This window comes from Oncorhynchus mykiss, unplaced genomic scaffold, assembly GCF_013265735.2.
Source record: "Oncorhynchus mykiss isolate Arlee unplaced genomic scaffold, USDA_OmykA_1.1 un_scaffold_188, whole genome shotgun sequence".
NCBI classification, from domain to species: Eukaryota; Metazoa; Chordata; class Actinopteri; order Salmoniformes; family Salmonidae; genus Oncorhynchus; species Oncorhynchus mykiss.
In genome coordinates this window covers 802,779-830,698 of record NW_023493674.1, presented here as the reverse complement: position 1 = coordinate 830,698, position 27,920 = coordinate 802,779, and the positions used below count along the sequence as shown (strand labels likewise).

Below are 27,920 nucleotides of genomic sequence, written 5' to 3'. Positions count from 1 at the left end.
AAGTATTAACAAAAACAATGGCTAAAGTATATTAGACATACGCCATCATTACATATTCATTTTAATGCTTTTATTCATTTGGAACATTTTCTATAATTTTTCTTTCACTTAAAACATGTGGAGTAGGTTGTGTAGATTGGTGGGGAAAAAATCTAATGTAATCCCTTTTTAGATAAAATTTTAAGGCAGCAAAATATGAAAGGGTGTGTATTCTTTCATTAGCGACTGTACATACAGACATTTTTGATTAATCGATTCAATGACACAGACACCATGGGCATTTTCAGTAGTAAATTGTATTATAAACTGTAAAGATTAGTCAGATCTCAGGTGTTCCTGTAAGAATGTCATCAGGCCTCAGAGGAACAGAACACTTACAGAGGAAAACAATGGTATGATACACCTTGATATACATCAGCCAATTTATTAGGTACAGCACCTAGTTCTCCAAAACGGATCGCTCCAGACAGTGAACAACGTGGCCGATGCTTGCTATATAAAGCATGCAGATAGGCATTCAGTTACTGCTTGATGGAACGTTAGAATAGGCAAAACGAGAGACCTAAGCAATGATCGTCAGTGCCAGGCACGCCGGATACAGTATCTCAGAAACAGCAGACCTCCTAGGCTTTTCACTTGAGACAGTGTCTAGGGGTTTACCGAGAATGGTTTGACAAACACAAAACATTCAGTCAGCGGCAGTCTTGTGGGGAAAAAAAAGCACATTGATGAGAGAGGTCGAAGGAGAATGACAAGAATCACGCAAGCGGACCACAAACAGACAAATAACAGCAGTGTGCAGAACGGCATCTCGGAACACACAACTCATTGATCCTTCACAAATAGGCTATTGCAACAGATGACCGACCACACAGGGCTCCAGTGGGCACGCGATCACCAACACTGAACAATTGAGAAGTGTAAAAAATATTGCCTGGTCCGAAGAATCCCAATTCCTGTTGCGCCATGCTGATGGCAGAGTCAGAATTTGGCATAAACACCATGAGTCCATGGACCCATCCTGCCTGGTGTCAACGGTACAGGCTGGTGGTGGTGGACCGACATCCAATCTGCAGCAACTGCGTGATGCCATTGCGTCAGCATGGACCAACATCCCTGTGGAACGTTTCTGACTTGTCGAATCCATGCCCGAAGAATTCAGGCTGTTCTGGAGACAAATGGGTGTCCGACCCGGTACTAGATGGGTGTACCTAATAAACTGTACATACACCTGGAAATAATACATGTGGATACCCTCACCAAGCCCTTATTGGGTTGGGGTTAGATAGTGTCATGAGGGAGGAGAATATGGCCCTTAAAAGAGAAAACACGATGTAATACACCTAAATACTCAACAAGCCTTATAGACAAATAATAATCTAACCTTAATTAATCATCAAATAGAAATGGGAGTTCCTCCTTCACAACCAGAATAAAATGTACAGTCTTAAATCACAACCAGAATAAAACGTATAGTCTTGACAATCTGTCAAACAAAACTGCCACTCAACACATACAGTAACCTAACCTTAACCCAGTACAGGGGGGAGGGTACTATCCTAACTAACGCAGTACAGGGGGGAGGGTACTATCCTAACCCAGTACAGGGGGGAGGGTACTATCCTAACCCAGTACAGGGGGGAGGGTACTATCCTAACCCAGTACAGGGGGGAGGGTACTATCCTAACCCAGTACAGGGGGGGCACCATCCTAACCCAGTACAGGGTGGGCACCATACTAACCCAGTACAGGGCGGGCACCATCCTAACCCAGTACAGGGGGGAGCTACCATCCTAACCCAGTACAGGGGGGAGGTACCATCCTAACCCAGTACAGGGGGAGGTACCATCCTAACCCAGTACAGGGGGGAGGTACCATCCTAACCCAGTACAGGGGGGAGGTACCATCCTAACCCAGTACAGGGGGGAGGGTACTATCCTAACCCAATACAGGGGAGGGCGCAATCCTGCACAATAAAAAACATTTTGGAAGGAAGATAAAAATAAGACTGAACAAATTTGATTATGAGGTTCAATGTTTTACATGACAATGCATGTTAAAACACTGCAGATGAACCATGCTGGTGCCTTTCCCTACTAGACTAACTGGAACTTCCTGTACCCTGTCATGTGACTATGGAATTTCCTGTATCTGTGGTACACGTGTGTGTGTGTGTGTGCGCGTACCTGCGTGCGCTATTGGACCATGGTAATATCCCAAGGCATTAGTGTTAGCTAGGTTTACGTGTAGGTTTAGTTTTAGTGCTAGGTTTAAGCTTAGGTTAAGTGCTAGGGTTAGGTTTAGGCGTAGGGTTGCTCTGTACAGATGGCTTTAGTGAAATAGCACCGTCTTCTGTGTAAAAATACTGTTCTGAACCTTTTACTCTGCCTTAGAGCATCACAGATAGGTATAAAATCCATACAAACCAGTAGCTAGGGATATTAGAAAACATATACTGGAAACTTTCCTGTCAACATTGCTTAAAATTCATATAAAACATGTATACTAGTGAGGTTCATTCGAGGTCTTCCTGACAGAATAAACTAATTTAGGCCAAAGATTTACACACATAGTAATGTAGCAGACTAACAAGGTAATTTGGTAGACAAACAGGGTAATGTAGTATACTAACATGATCATGCAGTAGACTAACATGATAATGTAGTAAACAAACAGGTTAGACAACAGGGTAATGTATTAGACTAACAGGGTAGTGTTGTAGACTAATGGGGTAATGTAGTAGACTAACAGGTTAGACAACAGGGTAATGTAGTAGACTAACAGGGTAATGTAGAAGACTAACATGATAGATAACATGGCAATGTAGTAGACTAACAGGTTAGACAACAGGGTAATGTAGTAGACTAACAGGATAATGTAGAAGACTAACAGGGCAGATAACATGGCAATGTAGTAGACTAACAGGATAATGTATTAAACTAACAGGGTAGACTAACAGGGTAATGTAATAGACTAACAGGGTAATGTAGTAGACTAACAGGGTAATGTAGAAGACCAACAGGGTAGATAACATGGTAATGTAGTAGACTAACAGACAATAGGGTAATGTAGCAGACTAACAGGGTAGGGTAGGATACTAACAGGGTAATGTAGGAGACTAACATAGCAATGTAGTAGACAAACAGGGTAAGGCAGGAGACTAACGTAGTAGACTAACATGTTAGACTTACATGGCAATGTAGTACACTAACAGGGTAGACAGCATGGTAATGTAGAGGACGAGCAGAGTAGTGTAGTGGACTAACATGGTAATATAGTAGACTAACATAGTAAGGTAGTAGAATAACAGGGTAGATAGGTAGACTAACATAGTAACGTAGTAGACTAACAGGGTAATGTAGTAGACTAACAGGGTAATGTAATAGACTGACAGGGTAGACTAACATGGAAATGTAGTAGACTAACAGGGTAATGTATTATACTGACAAGGTAGACTAACAGGGTAATGTAATAGACGACCATGGTAATGTAGTAGACTGATGCGGTAATGTAGTAGACTGACACGGTAATGTAGTAGACTAACAGGGTAATGTAGTAGACTAACACGGTAATGTAGTAGACTAACACAGTAATGTAGTAGACTAACAGTGTAATGTAGTAGACTAACAGTGTAATGTAGTAGACTAACAGTGTAATGTAGTAGACTAACATGGTAATGTAGTAGACTAACAGGTTAACGATGAAGTCTCATCCACCACTTCTCATCTTTCCCTAAACAGAATAAAGTTGTTATGAAACACAAAATTTTATTTCAATATATCTATTCCTAATAAACATTTATCATCAATTTCATTATTGGAAAATATGTCGACATTGTAGATATTTCGATGGAGGAGGTATTTTCTTGTATATTCATAAAAAGTTCATACTAAATGCTCAACTCCATGTGATGCTGTCTTTGGAAAATAGATGTCTGTAAGCATACTGCCACTGGTGTTGCCAGGTTACAGCCACTGGTGTTGCCAGGTTACAGCCACTGGTGTTGCCAGGTTACCTCCAGAGGGTTAGGGTTCAGGTGTGACAGCCCTTCAGTGATATCAGGGGTTAGAGGTTCAGTTGTCCAGCAGTTGTCGGAGTGCTCTCTCAATGTTCATGCGGTGCCCGACTCGTGTCACGCCTAGTTCAGCGAAGTCATCCTTGGTGAGGGCAGGGAGGTGGGAACCCTCAATCTCATGCTCCTGGAAGCGGGCACGATGCTCTGCCAAACCAACACTCTCCAGCCAGTCTCCCACATCATACTTACTCCACAGAGCTAGAGGGCGTTGGCGCCACGGCCGCAGGGCGAGCAAGGGGGAGCCCAGTACGGGGGAGGGGCAGGGGGAGGCGTGGGGGGAGGGGGAGGGCGAGCGGGAACGGGTTCGAGCGCTGGCACTCCGCATTACGAAGCGGACCTCCTTGGGCTCCGAAGGCAAGCTGAGGCTAGACGACTTGAGGATGGTGTGGTGGTGATGGGAGGAGCTAAGGCCAAAGCCCCGCCCAGGACTGACCTCTGACCTGTCTGGTGAGAGGACAGGGGCAGGTGAGGGGGAGGGGCTGGGACTGCGGCGAGGTGTGATTGGGTAGCGGCTCCCCGGGCGGACTGTGTAGGTGGTGCCACCAAAACCTCTCTGGGAGATGGTGTGGACATCCCCAAGACTACTAAACAACCTGAGAGAGAGGGAGAGGGACAGGGAGATGGAGGGAAAGAAGGACAGGGACATGGAGAGGGACAGGGAGATGGAGAGGGACAGGGAGATGGAGAGGGAGATGGAGAGGGACAGGGAGATGGAGGGAGAGAAGGACAGGGAGATGGAGGGGGAGAGGGACAGGGAGATGGAGAGGGACAGGGAGATGGAGGGGGACAGGGAGATGGAGGGGGACAGGGAGATGGAGGGGGACAGGGAGATGGAGGGGGAGAGGGACAGGGAGATGGAGGGAAAGAAGGAGGGGGAGAGGGAGATGGAGGGAAAGAAGGAGGGGGAGAGGGAGATGGAGGGAAAGAAGGACAGGGAGATGGAGGGAAAGAAGGAGGGGGAGAGGGACAGGGAGATGGAGGGGGAGAGGGACAGGGAGATGGAGGGAGAGAAGGACAGGGAGTTGGAGGGGGAGAGGGACAGGGAGATGGAGGGGGAGAGGGACAGGGAGATGGAGGGGGAGAGAAGGACATGGAGATGGAGGGGGAGAGAAGGACAGGGAGATGGAGGGAAAGAAGGAGGGGGAGAGGGACAGGGAGATGGAGGGGGGGAGAGGGACAGGGAGATGGAGGGGGAGAGAAGGACAGGGAGATGGAGGGGGAGAGAAGGACAGGGAGATGGAGGGGGAGAGAAGGACAGGGAGATGGAGAGGGACAGGGAGATGGAGAGGGACAGGGAGATGGAGGGGGAGAGGGACAGGGAGATGGAGGGGGAGAGGGACAAAGGAAAGATAAAGCAACAACTGAACAGAGTTTAGCATCAAAACTGTACATTTATTAGAGTTGTTAACTACTGCAGAATACTAATAACCCAACAAGAGTCATGACCTAAAGAAGAATAGTCATAGTCTATTGAAGGAAGTCAGTCTCATCCATGCTGCAGCCAGTGACCTGTTAAGCACACATTCACCCACATCAGACATTAGGCAGTCCCTCCAGGATTCTGCGATCGCATAATTCAAAGCAAAATCAACCAAACCACTTATATTAATCAAAATCTCACAAATTGTGACCAAACACTGCACTCTTACCGCATAAAAGCATCCAATCAAAGAGGCTTCGCAATTTCGACCAGTTTTACAGCTTAAAACAGCCTGATCAAACCACACGTCATCAAACGTGTTCCCGTCAGTGTGTGAAGGTTTATAGATTACAACTGACAGGCAGAACAATGAACAGGAATCCATTTAATTTACAAACAAAAAGCACAGCTAAAGATCATGCAAAACTATTTCAAAATGTTCTACATGAAAGTGGGGGAAATAGTTTTGCTCTCCGTGCAACATTGTGCTGGAACACAGGAGAAAGTCACTTCAACACAGGAGAAAGTCACTTCACTTCAATAATGACTTACAGTTAAGATGAATGCACTAACATCTTACATACCAAGCATATATTAAGTTCCCTACAGGTTATAGTAAAGAGGAGAAGCCCCCAGTCCTACCTACCTACAAAAACACTGTTGTAAATACTACAGTATACCACATTCTGCAAAAATGACAGTATACCACAGTCCACAAACACACTACTGTAAATACTACAGTATAAACTGGGTGTTTTGAGCCCTGAATTCTGATTGGCTGAAACCCATGCTATATCAGACCGTATACCACTGGTATGACAAACCATTTAGTTTTACTGCTCTAATTACATTGGTAACAAGTTTATAATAGCAATAAAGCACCTCGGGGGTTTGTGATATATATACCACGGCTAAGGGCTGTGTACAGGCACTCCACATTGTGTCGTGCATAAGAACAGTCCTAAGCCATGGTGTATTCGTCATATACCACAGCTCCTCGGGCCATATCACTTAAGTATACCACAGTCCTCAAAAACACTACTGTAAATACTACAGTATACCATAGTCTGCAAAAACACTACGAAAATATTTGAGTACTACAATCTGCAAAAACACTACATAAATTATGGTAACACTTTACTTGACACCCAGCGTCATAACACGTTATGACACGGTAATAACCATGTCATAATATGTCATACCAGCTGACATAACTTATCAACCTGTTATAACATGTCATAACAGCTGACATAACTTATCAAAACCTGTAATAATATGGTCATGACACGGCAATAACCATGTCATATTGTGTCATAACAGCTGACATGACTTATCAACCTGTTATAATATGTCATAACAGCTGACATGACTTATCAAAACCTCTTATGATATGGTCATAACACTGTCATGGCATATTTAAACCTGTTGTGACATATATTGAGTTATTTTACGGCTGGTTATGACACCTACATAAGAGTATCAAAACCCACCACACAATACAAAACATTTCATTATGCCATTGACGTCAGACATGCAGGGAACCACAATGCTCTGTTGCTGAATGACTGGGGTAAATGTTGCTGATGACTGGGGTAAATGTTGCTGATGACTGGGGTAAATGTTGCTGATGACTGGGGTAAATGTTGCTGGATTACTGGGGTAAATGTTGCTGGATTACTGGGGTAAATGTTGCTGGATTACTGGGGTAAATGTTGCTGATGACTGGGGTAAATGTTGCTGGATTACTGGGGTAAATGTTGCTGATGACTGGGGTAAATGTTGCTGGATTACTGGGGTAAATGTTGCTGGATTACTGGGGTAAATGTTGCTGATGACTGGGGTAAATGTTGCTGATGACTGGGGTAAATGTTGCTGGATTACTGGGGTAAATGTTGCTGATGACTGGGGTAAATGTTGCTGGATTACTGGGGTAAATGTTGCTGATGACTGGGGTAAATGTTGCTGGATTACTGGGGTAAATGTTGCTGATGACTGGGGTAAATGTTGCTGATGACTGGGGTAAATGTTGCTGATGACTGGGGTAAATGTTGCTGGATTACTGGGGTAAATGCTGGGGCAGATTTCAGGAGCAGGACAAGACACCCTCTTATTTAGTTATTTTTTTATACTTTTTGTGTAGGACTTCTTACACCTTTTTCTCCCCAATTTTCAGTCTTGTAACATCTTTGATCTTTGTGGGCTATACTCAGCCTTGTCTCAGGATGGTAAGTTGGTGGTTGAAGATATCCCTTTAGTGGTGTGGGGGCTGTGCTTTGGCAAAGTGGGTGGGGTTATATCCTTCCTGTTTGGCCCTGTCCGGGGGTGTCCTCGGATGGGGCCACAGTGTCTCCTGACCCCTCCTGTCTCAGCCTCCAGTATTTATGCTGCAGTAGTTTGTGTCGGGGGGCTAGGGTCAGTTTGTTATATCTGGAGTACTTCTCCTGTCCTATTCGGTGTCCTGTGTGAATCTAAGTGTGCATCCTCTATTTCTCTCCTTCTCTCTTTCTTTCTCTCTCTCGGAGGACCTGAGCCCTAGGACCATGCCCCAGGACTACCTGACATGATGACTCCTTGCTGTCCCCAGTACACCTGGCCATGCTGCTGCTCCAGTTTCAACTGACCTGAGCCCTAGGACCATGCCCCAGGACTACCTGACATGATGACTCCTTGCTGTCCCCAGTCCACCTGGCCATGCTGCTGCTCCAGTTTCAACTGTTCTGCCTTATTATTATTTGACCATGCTGGTCATTTATGAACATTTGAACATCTTGGCCATGTTCTGTTATAATCTCCACCCGGCACAGCCAGAAGAGGACTGGCCACCCCACAGCCTGGTTCCTCTCTAGGTTTCTTCCTAGGTTTTGGCCTTTCTAGGGAGTTTTTCCTAGCCACCGTGCTTCTACACCTGCATTGCTTGCTGTTTGGGGTTTTAGGCTGGGTTTCTGTACAGCACTTTGAGATATCAGCTGATGTACGAAGGGCTATATAAATACATTTGATTTGATTTGATTCATAATGATTTTTGACGTTGTCATTACGTGTATTTTCTACAAGAGCACCACAATGCTCTGTTGCTGAATGACTGGGGTAAATGTTGCTGAATGACTGGGGTAAATGTTGCTGATGACTGGGGTAAATGTTGCTGATGACTGGGGTAAATGTTGCTGAATGACTGGGATAAATGTTGCTGATGACTGGGGTAAATGTTGCTGATGACTGGGGTAAATGTTGCTGATGACTGGGGTAAATGTTGCTGATGACTGGGGTAAATGTTGCTGATGACTGGGGTAAATGTTGCTGATAACTGGGGTAAATGTTCCTGATGACTGGGGTAAATGTTGCTGATGACTGGGGTAAATGCTGCTGAATGACTGGGGTAAATGCTGCTGATGACTGGGGTAAATGTTGCTGATGACTGGGGTAAATGTTGCTGGGTAAATGCTGCTGATGACTGGGGTAAATGTTGCTGATGACTGGGGTAAATGTTTCTGATGACTGGGGTAAATGTTTCTGATGACTGGGGTAAATGTTGCTGATGACTGGGGTAAATGTTGCTGATGACTGGGGTAAATGCTTCTGATGACTGGGGTAAATGTTGATGATGACTGGGGTAAATGTTGCTGATGACTGGGGTAAATGTTGCTGGGTAAATGTTGCTGATGACTGGGGTAAATGCTGCTGGATGACTGGGGTAAATGTTGCTGGATGACTGGGGTAAATGTTGCTGATGACTGGGGTAAATGTTGCTGATGACTGGGGTAAATGTTGCTGGGTAAATGTTGCTGATGACTGGGGTAAATGTTGCTGATGACTGGGGTAAATGTTGCTGAATGACTGGGGTAAATGTTGCTGATGACTGGGGTAAATGTTGCTGATGACTGGGGTAAATGTTGCTGATGACTGGGGTAAATGTTGCTGATGACTGGGGTAAATGTTGCTGATGACTGGGGTAAATGTTGCTGATAACTGGGGTAAATGTTCCTGATGACTGGGGTAAATGTTGCTGATGACTGGGGTAAATGCTGCTGAATGACTGGGGTAAATGCTGCTGATGACTGGGGTAAATGTTGCTGATGACTGGGGTAAATGTTGCTGGGTAAATGCTGCTGATGACTGGGGTAAATGTTGCTGATGACTGGGGTAAATGTTGCTGATGACTGGGGTAAATGTTTCTGATGACTGGGGTAAATGCTTCTGATGACTGGGGTAAATGTTGCTGATGACTGGGGTAAATGTTGCTGATGACTGGGGTAAATGTTGCTGATGACTGGGGTAAATGCTTCTGATGACTGGGGTAAATGTTGATGATGACTGGGGTAAATGTTGCTGATGACTGGGGTAAATGTTGCTGGGTAAATGTTGCTGATGACTGGGGTAAATGCTGCTGGATGACTGGGGTAAATGTTGCTGGATGACTGGGGTAAATGTTGCTGATGACTGGGGTAAATGTTGCTGATGACTGGGGTAAATGTTGCTGGGTAAATGTTGCTGATGACTGGGGTAAATGTTGCTGATGACTGGGGTAAATGCTGCTGGATGACTGGGGTAAATGTTGCTGGGGTAAATGTTGCTGATGACTGGGGTAAATGTTGCTGGATTACTGGGGTAAATGTTGCTGATGACTGGGGTAAATGTTGCTGGATTACTGGGGTAAATGTTGCTGATGACTGGGGTAAATGTTGCTGGATTACTGGGGTAAATGTTGCTGATGACTGGGGTAAATGTTGCTGGATTACTGGGGTAAATGTTGCTGATGACTGGGGTAAATGTTGCTGGATTACTGGGGTAAATGTTGCTGATGACTGGGGTAAATGTTGCTGGATTACTGGGGTAAATGTTGCTGATGACTGGGGTAAATGTTGCTGGATTACTGGGGTAAATGCTGGGGCAGATTTCAGGAGCAGGACAAGACACCCTCTTATTTAGTTATTTTTTTATACTTTTTGTGTAGTACTTCTGACACCTTTTTCTCCCCAATTTTCAGTCTTGTAACATCGCTGCAATGCCCATATGGACCCGAGAGGGGTGAAGGTTAAGAGCCATGCCGAAACACGACCCTGCCAAGCCGCACTGCTTCTTGACACACTGCTCGCCTAAACCGGAAGCCAGCCACACCAATGTCGTGGAGGAAACATTGTACAACTGGAAACCATGTCAGCGTGCATGCGCCCGGCCAACCACAGGAGTCGCAAGAGTGCGTTGGGACAAGGACGTCCGGCTGGCCAAACCCTCCCCTAATCCGGACGATGTTGGGCCAATTGTCCGTCACCTCATGGGTCTCCCGGTTGCGAACCAGGCTGCGACACAGCCCGGGATCGAACCCGGATGCAGTGCCTTAGACCGCTGAGCCACTCGGGACGCCACACACCCTCTTTTTGACTGATATAAGGGCCTGTATGTGATAGGCCTATCTGGCTTATATGGAGATCTTTGTGGGCTATACTCAGCCTTGTCTCAGGATGGTAAGTTGGTGGTTGAAGATATCCCTTTAGTGGTGTGGGGGCTGTGCTTTGGCAAAGTGGGTGGGGTTATATCCTTCCTGTTTGGCCCTGTCCGGGGGTGTCCTCGGATGGGGCCACAGTGTCTCCTGACCCCTCCTGTCTCAGCCTCCAGTATTTATGCTGCAGTAGTTTGTGTCGGGGGGCTAGGGTCAGTTCTCCTGTCCTATTCGGTGTCCTGTGTGAATCTAAGTGTGCATCCTCTATTTCTCTCCTTCTCTCTTTCTTTCTCTCTCTCGGAGGACCTGAGCCCTAGGACCATGCCCCAGGACTACCTGACATGATGACTCCTTGCTGTCCCCAGTACACCTGGCCATGCTGCTGCTCCAGTTTCAACTGACCTGAGCCCTAGGACCATGCCCCAGGACTACCTGACATGATGACTCCTTGCTGTCCCCAGTCCACCTGGCCATGCTGCTGCTCCAGTTTCAACTGTTCTGCCTTATTATTATTCGACCATGCTGGTCATTTATGAACATTTGAACATCTTAGCCATGTTCTGTTATAATCTCTACCCGGCACAGCCAGAAGTGGACTGGCCACCCCACAGCCTGGTTCCTCTCTAGGTTTCTTCCTAGGTTTTGGCCTTTCTAGGGAGTTTTTCCTAGCCACCGTGCTTCTACACCTGCATTGCTTGCTGTTTGGGGTTTTAGGCTGGGTTTCTGTACAGCACTTTGAGATATCAGCTGATGTAAAAAGGGCTATATAAATAAATTTGATTTGATTCATAATGATTTTTGACGTTGTCATTACGTGTATTTTCTACAAGTCATTCAAAATATAATGGAAAAAAATATGAGTAAAGAATTAAGTACAACAACTGATTTACGAAACAAACTTTCAAAGAAAGGAGACGTCTTGGCAGGGAAAAAACTAATTTGAATAAATGCGGGTTTTGACACTCCTGTAGGTGTCCTAAAATAGCGCAATGTATGTCACAAAAGGTGTAAATATATGGGTCATGACAGTGATATGACATTATTATGGCATGTTATGTCAGCTGTTATAATATATTATGACATGGTTATGACTGTGTCATAACATATGACACAGGGTGTCAGGTAAAGTGTTACCTAAATTACTATAGTAAATAATACAGTTTTCTTTAACTACAGTATTTATACTATAGTTAACTGTGAAAACTACAATATACTACAGTAAATATGACAGTATTTATACCAAAGTATACTAGTATTTTTTAATGTACGAGAACTGAGCACATAAATGTTTATTGATGTATATGAAATATATAAAAAAACATTGCAAATGACATAGCAAAATGTGAGTAAAAACGCCGCTAAATCATTAGGGTTAGGGTTAGGAGAGACAGTTATCATTAGGGTTAGGGTTAGGAGAGACAGTTATCATTAGGGTTAGGGTTAGGAGAGACAGTTATCATTAGGGTTAGGGTTAGGAGAGACAGTTATCATTAGGGTTAGGGTTAGGAGAGACAGTTATCATTAGGGTTAGGGTTAGGAGAGACAGTTATCATTAGGGTTAGGGTTAGGGTTAGGAGAGACAGTTATCATTAGAGTTAGGGTTAGGAGAGACAGTTATCATTAGGGCCAGCGGACATCACAACAACAAACATCACAAAACCTTGGAGGAACTGACTAGAGCACTAGTCTAGAGAGACAGTTATCATTAGGGCCAGCGGATATCACAACAACAAACATCACAAAACCTTGGAGGAACTGACTAGAGCACTAGTCTAGAGAGACAGTTATCATTAGGGCCGGCGGATATCACAACAACAAACATCACAAAACCTTGGAGGAACTGACTAGAGCACTAGTCTAGAGAGACAGTTATCATTAGGGCCAGCGGATATCACAACAACAAACATCACAAAACCTTGGAGGAACTGACTAGAGCACTAGTCTAGAGAGACAGTTATCATTAGGGCCGGCTGATATCACAACAACAAACATCACAAAACCTTGGAGGAACTGACTAGAGCACTAGTCTAGAGAGACAGTTATCATTAGGGCCAGCGGATATCACAACAACAAACATCACAAAACCTTGGAGGAACTGACTAGAGCACTAGTCTAGAGAGACAGTTATAATTAGGGCCAGCGGATATCACAACAACAAACATCACAAAACCTTGGAGGAACTGACTAGAGCACTAGTCTAGAGAGACAGTTATCATTAGGGCCGGCTGATATCACAACAACAAACATCACAAAACCTTGGAGGAACTGACTAGAGCACTAGTCTAGAGAGACAGTTATCATTAGGGCCGGCTGATATCACAACAACAAACATCACAAAACCTTGGAGGAACTGACTAGAGCACTAGTCTAGAGAGACAGTTATCATTAGGGCACTAGTCTAGAGAGACAGTTATCATTAGGGCACTAGTCTAGAGAGACAGTTATCATTAGGGCCAGCGGACATCACAACAACAAACATCACAAAACCTTGGAGGAACTGACTAGAGCACTAGTCTAGAGAGACAGTTATCATTAGGGCACTAGTCTAGAGAGACAGTTATCATTAGGGCCAGCGGACATCACAACAACAAACATCACAAAACCTTGGAGGAACTGACTAGAGCACTAGTCTAGAGAGACAGTTATCATTAGGGCCAGCGGATATCACAACAACAAACATCACAAAACCTTGGAGGAACTGACTAGAGCACTAGTCTAGAGAGACAGTTATCATTAGGGCCGGCTGATATCACAACAACAAACATCACAAAACCTTGGAGGAACTGACTAGAGCACTAGTCTAGAGAGACAGTTATCATTAGGGCCAGCGGATATCACAACAACAAACATCACAAAACCTTGGAGGAACTGACTAGAGCACTAGTCTAGAGAGACAGTTATCATTAGGGCCGGCGGATATCACAACAACAAACATCACAAAACCTTGGAGGAACTGACTAGAGCACTAGTCTAGAGAGACAGTTATCATCAGGGCCGGCTGATATCACAACAACAAACATCACAAAACCTTGGAGGAACTGACTAGAGCACTAGTCTAGAGAGACAGTTATCATTAGGGCCGGCTGATATCACAACAACAAACATCACAAAACCTTGGAGGAACTGACTAGAGCACTAGTCTAGAGAGACAGTTATCATTAGGGCCAGCGGAGATCACAACAACAAACATCACAAAACCTTGGAGGAACTGACTAGAGCACTAGTCTAGAGAGACAGTTATCATTAGGGCACTAGTCTAGAGAGACAGTTATCATTAGGGCACTAGTCTAGAGAGACAGTTATCATTAGGGCACTAGTCTAGAGAGACAGTTATCATTAGGGCACTAGTCTAGAGAGACAGTTATCATTAGGGCACTAGTCTAGAGAGACAGTTATCATTAGGGCACTAGTCTAGAGAGACAGTTATCATTAGGGCACTAGTCTAGAGAGTTTATCATTAGGGCACTAGTTAGAGATAGATTATCATTAGGGTACTAGTCTAGAGAGAGGTTATCATTAGGGCAGTAGTCTAGAGAGACAGTTATCATTAGGGCCCTAGTTAGAGAGAGATTATCATTAGTGTACTAGTCTAGAGAGACAGTTACCATTAGGGCACTAGTTAAAGAGACAGTTATCATTAGGGAACTAGTTAAAGCGACAGTTATCATTAGGGCACTAGTTAAAGAGACAGATATCATTAGGGCACTAGTTAAAGAGACAGTTATCATTATGGCACTAGTAAAAGCGACAGTTGTCTTTAGAACACTACTTTAGAGAGGAAAGAGTTTTCATTAGGCTACTGGTGTAGCGAATAGAGAGTTAGTTCATGTTAGTTTATTATGTAGATAGGAAGAGGCGGTGTTTACCCAGCAATCTAAAACCTACGCTTTACTCTCTCCATTGTCTTGGCGACATCTGCAAGAACACAGAGAAATACATGCTAACTCTGTTGTTACCTAGAACACAGAAATACATGCTAACTCTATTGTTACCTAGAACACAGAAATACATGCTAACTCTGTTGTTACCTAGAACACAGAGAAATACATGCTAACTCTGTTGTTACCTAGAACACAGAAATAAATGCTAACTCTATTGTTACCTAGAACACAGAAATACATGCTCACTGTGCTGTTACCTAGAACACAGAGAAATACATGCTCACTGTGCTGTTACCGAGAACACAGAGAAACCACATGCTAGCTGTGAAATTACATATGACACAGAGAAACCACATGCTCACTGTGCTGTTACCTAGAACACAGAGAAATACATGCTCACTCTGCTGTTACCTAGAACACAGAGAAATACATGCTCACTCTGCTGTTACCAAGAACACAGAAATACATGCTCATACATGTTACCTCGTGGAATATATTAATGCAGTGAGGTTACCTTGCTCCGCCCACAGGGGACCTGTGTCCAGGGTCCAGCAGTCCTGCAGGCTCCTCTCCGAGTGAGTGGGAGTCTTTACTGAGTAACTGGAGACGTGAGGCCAGCTCCAGCCCACCACCCCCCACGGCAGTTGGCCTGCCCTCCTCAGGGCTACTCTGCCTGGGTCGAGACTCGGACACCTCCCCCCAAAGTTTAGATCTCCTCTGTAACACACAACAATCAACAAACCAATATCAACAACAACTGGAAAGAAAGAGCAAAGTCATGCGACTGAAATCCATGAACACCAAAAAGGTGGCATTTTTAGTAGTAGCAGTGCACCACATTAAAGGAGTATGTTACTGGATAATACAGTAGGAAATGGGGTTAGGGCATATCAATGACCCAAGCCCAGTTCATTTAATCCCTATCATTGTGTCGCTGAGTTGTCGTAATGCTGTAGCAAATGTACATCATACCCTTATATGTCCCTCTTACTGCCCTGAATGTCTCTGCTGATCCTACAGCTATTGTATGCAGTAATCATGTATGATTTGTTCAGGGGCAGAACGACAGATATGTACAGTGCCTTGCGAAAGTATTCGGCCCCCTTGAACTTTGCGACCTTTTGCCACATTTCAGGCTTCAAACATAAAGATATAAAACTGTATTTTTTTGTGAAGAATCAACAACAAGTGGGACACAATCATGAAGTGGAACGACATTTATTGGATATTTCAAACTTTTTTAACAAATCAAAAACTGAAAAATTGGGCGTGCAAAATTATTCAGCCCCCTTAAGTTAATACTTTGTAGCGCCACCTTTTGCTGCGATTACAGCTGTAAGTTGCTTGGGGTATGTCTCTATCAGTTTTGCACATTGAGAGACTGACATTTTTTCCCATTCCTCCTTGCAAAAAAGCTCGAGCTCAGTGAGGTTGGATGGAGAGCATTTGTGAACAGCAGTTTTCAGTTCTTTCCACAGATTCTCGATTGGATTCAGGTCTGGACTTTGACTTGGCCATTCTAACACCTGGATATGTTTATTTTTGAACCATTCCATTGTAGATTTTGCTTTATGTTTTGGATCATTGTCTTGTTGGAAGACAAATCTCCATCCCAGTCTCAGGTCTTTTGCAGACTCCATCATGTTTTTTTTCCAGAATGGTCCTGTATTTGGCTCCATCCATCTTCCCATCAATTTTAACCATCTTCCCTGTCCCTGCTGAAGAAAAGCAGGCCCAAACCATGATGCTGCCACCACCATGTTTGACAGTGGGGATGATGTGTTCAGGGTGATGAGCTGTGTTGGTTTTATGCCAAACATAACGTTTTGCAACGCTGATGGTGACAATCAGCAGCATGTGGAAATTGCTAACGAGGATCAAGGACAAGTTGGCGTAATAATGGCAATGTTTGGGACTATCACTGAGGTTGTGGAAGAGAATGAGGACTGGATGGAATTTGTGGAATGGTTGGGACACTTTTTCTTGGCAAATGGAATTACAGATGAGGCTAAACAGCGCTTTATTCTCTTGTGTGTGTGTGGGACTAAAACCTACAAGCTAATGAGGAATTTGGCTACACCACGGACACCGGGAGTTGCTCTTGTTCAGACTCACCACAATCCAATGACTTGAGTGATTCAAATTCAACTGCCATTTTCAGAAAACAGGTCAGTCTGTTGCTGAATTACGTGAGCTCTGTGAACACTGAGTTTGGGGCTATGTTAGAGGACATGCTCTGTGATAGATTAGCCTGTGGCATTAATGAGGACAGCATACAGCGCCATTTGCTGGGTGAAGCCACATCGACTTTCAATCTCAAGGGATGGAGATGGCCACCAGTAATGTCAAAAATATTCAAACGGCCAACAGTGTAAGTTGTCCAGGTGACAAAAGAGGCAGCTGGAAAAAGGGAAAAAGCAGTGGAATGTTTTAGATGTGGGGGAACACAAACAACTGTAAGTTCAATGAGTCTGTCTGCCACAATTGCAACAAAAAGAGACATTTAGCTAAAACATGCAGGGGTCCTAGGAGCAAGCCAGAGGGTGGACAGACTGGGCAGGACAAGTTCACAGCAATGAAGCCAGAGTCAGCAGCACGCCACCTAGATTCCACACTTCAAGATTGCTTCGATCACGTGGACTGGGATATGTTACGGATAGCATCGGACAATAACATTGATGTATACGGTGATTCGGTGAGCGAGTTTATTAACAAGTGCATCGCAAGGCAACCGGAAACATGACCGAATACAAACACTGTAGCTATTCCCTCCGCAAGGCAATCAAACAAGCTAAGCATCAGTATAGAGACAAAATAGAGCCGCAATTCAATGGCTCAGACACGAGACGTATGTGGCAGGGTCTACAGTCAATCACGGACTACAAAAAGAAAACCAGCCCCATCGCGAACCACGATGTCCTGCTCCCAGGCAAACTAAACACCTTCTTTGCTCGCTTTGAGGACACTACAGTGCCACTGACACGGCCCGCTACCAAAACATTTAAACGTGTCAACCCTCGCAAGGCTGCCGGCCCGACGGTATCCCTTGCCGCGTCCTCAGAGCATGTGTTTACGGACATATTCAATCAATCCCTATCCCAGTCTGCTGTTCCCACATGCTTCAAGAGGGCCACCATTGTTCCTGTTCCCAAGAAAGCTAAGGTAACTGAGCTATACGACTATCGCCCCCGTATCACTCACTTCCGTCATCATGAAGTGCTTTGAGAGACTAGTCAAGGATCATATCACCTCCACCCTACATGACACCCTAGACCCACTCCAATTTGCTTACCACCCCAATAGGTCCACAGACAATGCAATCGCAACCACACTGCCCAAGAGGAATACCTATGTAAGATATCTGTTCATCGATTACAGCTCAGCATTTAATACCATAGAACCCTCCAAACGTGTCATTAAGCTCGAGACCCTGGGTCTCGACACTGCCCTGTGCAACTGGGTCCTGGACTTTCTGACGGGTCGCCCACAGGTGGTGAGGGTAGGAAACAACATCTCCACCCTGCTGATCCTCAACACTGGGGCCCCACAAGGGTGTGTTCTCAGCCCTCTCCTGTACTCCCTGTTCAACCATGACTGCATGGCCATGCACGCCTCCAACTCCATCATCAAGTTTGCAGACGACACTACAGTGGTAGGCTTGATTACCAACAACGACGAGACGGCCTACAGGGAGGAGGTGAGGGTCCTCGGAGTGTGGTGTCAGGAAAATAACCTCACACTCAACGTCAACAAAACAAAGGAGATGATCGTGGACTTCAGGATACAGCAGAGGGATCATCCCCCGATCCACATCGACAGGACAGTAGTGGAAAGTTTTAAGTTCCTCAGCTGGTCCAAAAAGACTGTAAATGGAAGTGCGGGCCAGCTCAAGAGAAAGCTTTCAAAGAAGTGAAAGCACTACTACAATCACCAAAACTGCTTGTTCATTTTGATCAAGACAAAGAGATCATTCTGTCATGTGACGCCTCGCCCTATGGCGTCGGGGCAGTACTCTGTCATCAGATGGAGGAGAAACCCATTGGATTCGCATCACACACGCTGACGAGTTCTGAGAAGAGTTATTCACAGTTAGACAAGGAAGGTCTGGCCATAGTTTTGGCTGTGAAACACTTTCATCAGTACCTCTACTGTCGTCATTTCACCATATGCACTGACCAGCAACCACTGATGAGCCTGTTCAGTGAATCAAGATGCATTTCTCCAATGGCTTCAGCAAGGATACCACACTGGGCCCTCACATAGTCAGCTTACCTGTACATTATAGTGTACAGAGAAGGGAAGGACAATGCAAACGCAGACACACTCAGCCGTCTCCCGCTACCAGAGATGCCTGCCACAACTGTGGTGCCTCTCGAGACAATTTTCCTAATGGAAAGATTGTCAAACTCACATGTGAATGCCAAATAGATCAAACAGTGGACAGACCGGGATCCTATCCTGGCCCAAGTGAAAAGATTCCTTATGCAGGGTTGGCCTCCCGTCATAGAGGATGAGGGACTGAGACCTTACGCAAAGTGCAAAACTGAGCTGAGTGTGCAGGATGGCTGCATACTCTGGTGGTCCAGAGTGGTTGTTCCGGCCACTGGCCCTGCACAAGTCATGGATGAGGTCCATCTGGTGACCTAACATGGATCAGGATGTAGAAAACAAAGTGAAATCATGTTCTGAGCACCAGATCAACCAGAAGATGGCTCCGCCCACGCCACTACATCTGTGGGAGTGGCCACGACCACCCATGGTCCAGGCTGCACATAGACTTTGCAGGTCCTTTCGTGGGTCACATGTTCCTTGTCATGGTGGACGCACACTCCCAGTGGCTGCAGGCTATCATCATGAGCAACATCACAGTGACCACAACAATCGAAAAGCTTCGGCAGGTGTTTGCAACCCTTGGTCTGTCTGACTCTCTTGTGTCCGACAACGCAACAAACCTGTGATTTGTTCCAAGAATCCCGGAGAAACGGGATTCGCCATTGTTGTAATAACATATTAAAACATGTAATGACGCATTCACTGACTGTTGTTAAACTCACTGATAACCCATGAATATACACTGCTCAAAACCCTTTGGGATGGGCTACAAAGACAAAGAACTCCATGGACAGACGCCCACCCGGACCCTCCCTATTGTTTTGAGGTGCGTTCGGGAGTCCGCACCTTAGGGGGGGGGGGTTCTGTCACACCCTGGTCGAAGTATTTTGTGTTTATCTTTATTTATTTGGTCAGGCCAGGGTGTGGCATGGGTTTTTGTAGGTGGTATGTATGGGGATTGTAGCTAGTGGGGTGTTCTAGCTAAGTCTATGGCTGTCTGAAGTGGTTCTCAATCAGAGGCAGGTGTTTATCGTTGTCTCTGATTGGGAACCATATTTAGGCAGCCATATTCTTTGAGTTTGTCGTGGGTGATTGTCCTTAGTGTCATTGTTCTGTGTTAGGATACACAAGTATAGGCTGTTTCGGTTTTCGTTAAGTTTATTGTTTTGGTAGTGTTTGTGTTTAGTGTGTTTCTTCATTAAACATGGATTGCAATAGACACGCCGCATTTTGGTCCGACTCTCCTTCACACCTAGAAAACCGTGACACCGAGGGATACTGACCACCGGCTCTAAATTTGACCGCCGAGTCAAAAGTTTGGGCGGGGCTGTGCGGCCGCCGTGCCGTGTAACGAATTGATTTCTGTTCTCTTTGTGCTGTTGGGGTTGCCTAGAATTAATTTGACAAATATTATAGAAGGCATCTGAATGCATTGACATTGACCCAAAAGTAGGCGTTTGGGACACCAACATTTCGCCAGGCAGTAGAAATGTGTGAACCTGTAAAATTACTCCAGTAAAATACCCTAGACGCATAATTATCTCGCGAATATCCCTTTGCGATATTATAGTACAGCAATTCTACAAAACTCTGTGTGCACGAGGGTGAGACACGAGAGATAAGTCTGTGTGGGCACCAGGGATACATCGCTGGTTTCGACCAAGTGACGGGCTAAGTGCACATAGTTGCGGAGGGCCATAGTGCAATGTGCAACATTTAGTTGTTTTTAATTGTTTTACATAATTTTTTATCGGACCCAGACATAGTGAATCGTCAATATGGCCTCAATTACCGTTCCCAAACTCAAATTCAATGAATATTTAGATCAGAGAATACAGGAAAGGGCAGGAGGAAAACAGGAATATAAAACAATAAAGAAGATATGGGGGGAAATTAGGCTAAGAGAGTGAGGCAGAAAATAATAGCAGCCATTTTTTTTCAAGAAGGAAGGAACGAAGGAGAGAGAGAGAGCGGAGGCGGAGCTGAGAATAGGGACATGGGCAATAGAGGAGACAAAAAGGACATGCCCACAAAAGAAACCTGATATGATGGGGGTGCTTGCTGGGGCCTCAGATGACGTCAGAGAAGGCACAAACAACAACCACAACACACCACCACCCACCGTGACCACCCCATCGGCCCCGCTCTCTCCATACCCGCAACTGCCACAGGAAGAGAAGACTGAAGTGCCACCTCCCTATTCACAAAATCCATTCGCATACCTCCCACACAACCCATTTAAAAACAGCAGCCATACAGGCCCCGGTCTTCATGGTGAAGGGAGGACAGCTAAAAGGGAACATGACTGTGGGGATTCACGAAGGCCACCTCGTCTGTGAAGAAAGGCCCGATTGCTCAAGCCCCACAGCACTACAAGGCCCAGGTGGGTCCCTGCTGAACTACCCACAAGGAAGGGAAGGTGGATCTCAACCGGGCCTCCTAAAGAGAGAAGGCCACGATCTTATTCAGTTCTCCTCTACTCCAAACACAGACAATTAGCTGAAATCATAGGCTTGACACAAGCACTGAAAGGAGCAGGAAGGGGCCTACCAACTTCCCCTACGCCCAGCAGTTGATCCACGCTTCGTTGAGTACCAGCCTTGGAAGACCGCCTTGATGGGACAGATGCCCAGCCTACATGGAGGAGCCTCTACATGGATACACTAACTGCAATGAAAATACTACTACCCAAAGCCACGAACACAGGATGAGGAGGAGGAGGAAGAGGACCCCCTCCTCTACAATACAACCACCCAGGGCCCAGCCACATGCAGCAGCAACAGCAAGATTACAACCAACCACAGTTTCAAGGTATGGCAGGGAACACCATGCCCTGGCCATAAAAGATGCCCACACTGTCTGAAACCCCAGAAGTGTACTGGCCAAAATGCCTACCCACAGGGCCTGCCACCCCTCACATCCAGTTTAAGTTCAACCAACTGAAAGCTCAAATCTACACTGCACCCATATAAGACTCCCCAAGCTGAGATCCATTGCACACTCAATGCAACAGAAACCGATGACTGCCTCTACACTGCAGACTGGGACGAAGACAGGATGCACCTGACCCCTCCTATCAGGTGTTGTACCATTGTGTGTGGCCCAGAGGGGGTGGCAGCACCGGTCATCCTACGATCAAGGAACCTCCATGCACCCCTGGCCTGGACGGCTGAAGCATCAACAGCCATAGCACTCCTGAAAACAGATCTATCAGCGGCAGCAGCTCTGACTGCACCTGACTACAAGAACAAGTTCCATTTGGATGTTTCTGAAAGGGAAGGATTTACCTCATCCGTCCTATTCCAGAAACAAGAGGGGGAGAGAAGGGTCTTGATGTACTACTCTTCCAAACTTGACCACATTGAGGTAGAACAGACAACATGCTCCAGATCATCCCTCAACCAGCATCGGCCCAATTAGCTGAAATCATCGGATTGACGCAGGCCCTCATCAGAAGAAAAGGAAAGACTGTGAATATCTATAGAGACTCAGCCCATGCCCATGAAGCAGTCCACACTGATGGACCCAGAACTTTTATGAGAAGCACATGGCCCCACACACACGAAGGCAAACTAAAGACCCTCCAAAAGGCCCTCACATAAAAAATATGACTGACTTATTTATTTTATGATTTATTTTGTGACGAATGCAATGTTTGTGACAGACACAACCCAAAGAAACCATATCGAACACCAATGGGCTCATACCCATTACCTAATGCATGATTTCAGGTTATTAGCATAGAATACACAGACATGGGGGCGGATAAGGTGGTTAATGGGAAACAATACCTATTAGTGATGGTGGATAGGTTTTCCAAATGGGTAGAGGCAATTCCAGCGGAGGGGGAGGATGCGAAGTCAGTTATAGGCCACAATCCCAAGATCTCATGGAACGCGCAAGTCAAACGTATGTGCCGGGTCGAAGTTGAAATGGGTCGAAGCCCTGCCCCTGGCGTTGATGGCCATGAGAGCCTCACCAGGATCAGGCACCCATCTCTCTCCTCATGAGATAATGACTGGTAGAGTCATGCCTGGCCCACCAAGGGAGGGAGGTCATATGCCCGCCCTTGATGTGCAATAAATTGTAATGTCTAATTATGTGAAAAAACTGACGGTTCTCTCTGCAGCACTCTCTACCCAGGTTCACAAGGTCCAGGAGGGGGAGCTGCCGGGGGACACGCCACCACTGAAGGTAAAACTTGGAGACTGTGTAAGGGTAAAGGTCCACAAGAGAAAGTGGCTGGAACCCAGGTGGACTGGTCTGTACGAAGTGAAGGAGGTTACTTCACACTCAGTCCAGGTCAAAGGTAAATTGGGCGCACCTTGGCACCACCTCACACATTGTACACCAGCTCCAACCCCTTCCCGCACACTGACGGAAGTCAGAACCGACCTAAGTGGTCTACATTCGGCCCCAAATCTTGCACCTCCTTAGTCAGGGAAAATGGGAGGTTCAGCCCCATATTCACTGACTAAGTCACACCGTACTCCTTGGGAACGGTTGGGGATCTCCGGACCCCTGTTTGTTATTTTTCTTCTCATGGGAGGAGTCACTGTATGTACACTCACATGGCTTATAAACCAACAGATGCACCCACTACAGACTCACACACTGAATTCTACTCTGCCAGGTGAAACTAACTCTCTCTCTTTTCCCTCTTATCTACCACAAGACCATACCGTTTCTAGGCGTGAGGTGGGGGTCACTAAGTGCACCCCCCAGGAGTTGAAGAGCACCACCTTGTGTTTGCCTTTCAATGCCACCACCACCGTTTACCTGCCTTGGGGCCTTTTGGGTCATGCGAAAAATAGTTTGGGGCTACCTGCCTGGACCTATTCCAGTTTTAACTGGTATATAACCAAAGGGGGATATGGTGAGTGGTCTTGGAAAAACTTGGTGGCAGAAACGGGGCATGACTGGTCCAGCTATTCCAAGGGACGGGTTGTTCTTGCCTGGCGCAAACGGCTTACATTTTCACGCACTGGTTTTCAACTAAAGCTGATTGTACGACCTGGGACCACTATGGGGTGTCAGGTTTTTACGTTGGCACCATATGTAGATACCGACAGGGCTGAAGTCCATTTCACACTATATATCTGTGTTACGCCAGAACCACAGCCTACTTCTGTGACGGTGCGTGACGATATGGCAAAGCCACATACCCTGCCCCAGCACAGGGATGGGTGGGGTTCTGCTGTTTTAGTGGTCACCACCCCTACCCCGGATGAGAACATTCGGGTTGCTACAGGTATCTCAGGTTTGTCTAACAATTGGCTATTATTGACCGAACAAGCACCCAATACAACCCCCACTAGTTGTGTAGTTTGCATGGGTGCCCGACCATTGCTCCGCATTGTCCCGGCTACTGTCGAGATCGGATGTTTAATGCCCCTTATGGACCAAGACAATCCGACTGGTAATTGTTTCTTGTGGGATGCAGTTTACCCTGTTGTCTCCGCTACGGACAGGGCACCAGTATTTTCCTCTGATGTTGCCAGGGCCGAATTCTCCTGTATTAACATGACAGGGGGTATACTACAGTTAGGTTTGCTCCCTGTTGGTTGGTGTACAAATACTATCGTAGTAGTTGGTGTTTTTATGCCAGTGATCAGGGCTGACATCTGGTGGTGGTGTGGGGGACCTCGGCTTTTTGACAGACCTCCCAATAAGGCTACGGGTACTTGTGCGCTTGTAACACTTCTACTGCCTATCTCTGTTTACCCTATAGGTGTGGGTGATTTGGTGACCCGGATACAGGCTGTGGACCCACAGTTTCTGCCTACCAGAACCAAGCGGGAAGCAGCCCTGACTGTTGGGGATCCCACGTATATTGATGCTATAGGTGTTCCTAGGGGGGTCCCTGATGAGTACAAGCTGGTGGACCAGGTCGCCGCAGGTTTTGAATCATCTCTCTGCTGGTGGTGCACTGTGAATAAAAATGTTGACCGTATGAACTATATACATTTCAATGTCCAAAAATTAGGAAACTGGACTCAACAAGGTTTTGAGGCCGTACATGGTCAACTGGCGGCTACCTCCCTTATGGCTTTTCAAAATCGCATTGCCGTTGACATGTTGCTGGCTGAGAAGGGTGGGATATGTTTTATGTTTGGGGAGCAATGTTGCACATTTATCCCCAATAACACCGCCTCTGATGGCAGTCTCACTGTTGCGTTAGAAGGACTACGTACCCTGAATGGTAAAATGAAATCCCACTCTGGGGTTGATACCAGCACGTGGGACTCCTGGATGGATGCATTTGGTAAATATAAGGTCCTGGTCTCTTCTATTCTGGTCTCTATCTCTGTGTTTGTTGCAATATTAACCCTCTGTGGCTGTTGTTGCATCCCATGTGCCCGCTCCCTGCTTTCTCGAGTTATTACTTCTGCTATTGCACCAAATAATGACCCTGCACTGATGTTCCCCCTCCTACAACAGGAGGATCCTCTGGTGGAGTTTGAAACATGCACATATGAGTAATTTTCACGTCTCTTTGGAGACGTGAAGAGGGGGACTACAAATTTCCTAAAATGTCCTATTCTATTTTTCTTACTTTTAGTTTTTGTCACGTCTAATAGACGTGAAGAGGGGGTGTTGTAATAACATATTAAAACATGTAATGACGCATTCACTGACTGTTGTTAAACACACTGATAACCCATGAATATACACTGCTCAAAACCCTTTGGGATGGGCTACAAAGACAAAGAACTCTGTCAAGAACCAATGGGATACTGACAACAGGCTGGAGAGGACTGTCTATCACCTACGAACAACCAACCAGGAGCCAGGACTACTAGAATCTACCTACGTCATTTCAATGTATAAATGTACTGCCCAAATATGTGTTACGCCCTCTTTTTCCGAAAACTCCCTAAGGGTTGGACGATAAGAGCCGTGCTGCACGTTTGCCAGATATTACTATGCTCGATTAAAAGGCCTCGAATATACCGTATCCGCCTTGTCCAGAATCACAACTAAGCTCTCTCGTTTCTTGTTCCAGTACCGCATCATGCCACAAACAACAACAGGTCAAGCTCCAGTTGAGATGTTGATGGGCAAAAAGCCAAAAGCTCACCTTGATCTACCGAGTCTGGACATCAAAGCACGAGTGGAACGTAAGCAGGAGAAACGAAAAGAGAGACATGACCACCACGCGAGGCAGACAGTTAAAACCCAATGACACTGTCTCTATCCAGAACTTCACAAGCAGCCAGCGTTAGTTGCCAGGTATCATTCTGAGTCAGAGCTGTCCAATCTCCTCTGTGGTCAAACTGACTGATGGTCAAGTCATACGCAGACACAAGGACCACGTCTGCCTGCACTATGACAAAGAAAAGGCCACGGTTGCAGACAGAACCACGGCGGGAGGTATACAAGTTGAAACCCTACAGGAAACAGGATCTGAGGAGCAAGGGCATTCAGTGGTTCCTGCAGAGGATGATGGACTTTCTTTCACAAACACCCAACCTGCTCCACTGGGAGACGCCTTCGTGGCACAGCAGGAGTACTGCGCAGAATACAGCCACAAGCTTCCTGAAAGACTAACTCTGTAGTTGAGACTGAGAGGCTTGTGGTGTTAGCGTTTGTTTGGAACAGCAAACTTTGTTGAAAATAAATAATGACTGTCATTTTTTGTTTGTTTACAATTACAGTACCACTAGCAGAAGTTCTAAAGTGTTGAAAAGAAAAGAAAACGTGGTTTACTTGTTAATCTGATGTTCTTTCCTCACAGGGGGGATTGAAATTAAGGGGGGGAGAAGTGTTATAGAGTGGACACTATATCAATAATGACATTCAATATGTTATTGTACTTAGTATAGTATGCTAGTAATATGTTAGTATAGTATGTTATTGTACTGCAGTATAGTATGATTACTATTCATGTGTTCATGGTTATTATTGGCCTTGACCTTTCCCCTTTGATGATGTCATCACCCAGAGTTGTACCTGTTCAATGTGACTCTACCACAGGATGAGTGGGCTGTATCGCTTTGCTGTGTTTGTACCGTTTCTACATGGCTGTACACCTTTAAGTTATTAGGTTCAAAGTAAAGGAAAGTAATATTGAATTGCGTGTGGGCATTCCTTGTCAAGTTACTACAGTTACCTGGAAGAGGTATCGATGTGGGAATGGGTCAGGGTTACCTGGAAATGGTATCGATGTGGGTTTGGGTCAGGGTTACCTGAAAGAGGTATCGATGTGGGTTTGGGTCAGGGTTACCTGGAAGTGGTATCGATGTGGGTTTGGGTCAGGGTTACCTGGAAGTGTGGGTTTGGGTCAGGGTTACCTGGAAGAGGTATCGATGTGGGTTTGGGTCAGGGTTACCTGGAAGAGGTATCGATGTGGGTTTGGGTCAGGGTTACCTGGAAGAGGTATCGATGTGGGTTTGGGTCAGGGTTACCTGGAAGGGGTATCGATGTGGGTCAGGGTTACTTTGGAAGAGGTATCGATGTGAGTTTAGGTCAGGGTTACTTGGAAGAGGTATCGATGTGGGTTTGGGTCAGGGTTACCTGGAAGAGGTATCGATGTGGGTTTGGGTCAGGGTTACCTGGAAGAGGTATCGATGTGGGTTTGGGTCAGGGTTACCTGGAAGAGGTATCGATGTGGGTCAGGGTTACTTTGGAAGAGGTATCGATGTGAGTTTAGGTCAGGGTTACTTGGAAGAGGTATCGATGTGGGTTTGGGTCAGGGTTACCTGGAAGAGGTATCGATGTGGGTCAGGGTTACTTTGGAAGAGGTATCGATGTGAGTTTAGGTCAGGGTTACTT

The 27,920-nt window shown here is 45.8% G+C and overlaps 1 protein-coding gene across 5 annotated transcripts in view; it reads right to left on the bottom strand.

Moving 5' to 3' along the window:
• Positions 1-276: 276 nt before the first annotated feature.
• Positions 277-27,920, bottom strand: part of LOC118947678 (SH3 and multiple ankyrin repeat domains protein 3-like) — a 137,478-nt gene continuing 109,834 nt past the window's right edge. For 4 of the 5 annotated variants that reach the window (XM_036972633.1, XM_036972634.1, XM_036972635.1 and 1 more), the window contains 2 exons: positions 15,328-15,530; positions 277-4,668 (listed from right to left, as the gene is read on the bottom strand). In XM_036972633.1, coding sequence (XP_036828528.1) covers positions 4,074-4,668; positions 15,328-15,530 — 798 coding nt within the window. In that variant the 3' untranslated portion in view covers positions 277-4,073. Of the gene's footprint in view, positions 4,669-14,798; positions 14,848-15,327; positions 15,531-27,920 lie in introns of all 5 variants that reach the window. The other variant, XM_036972637.1, reaches the window with a different exon arrangement.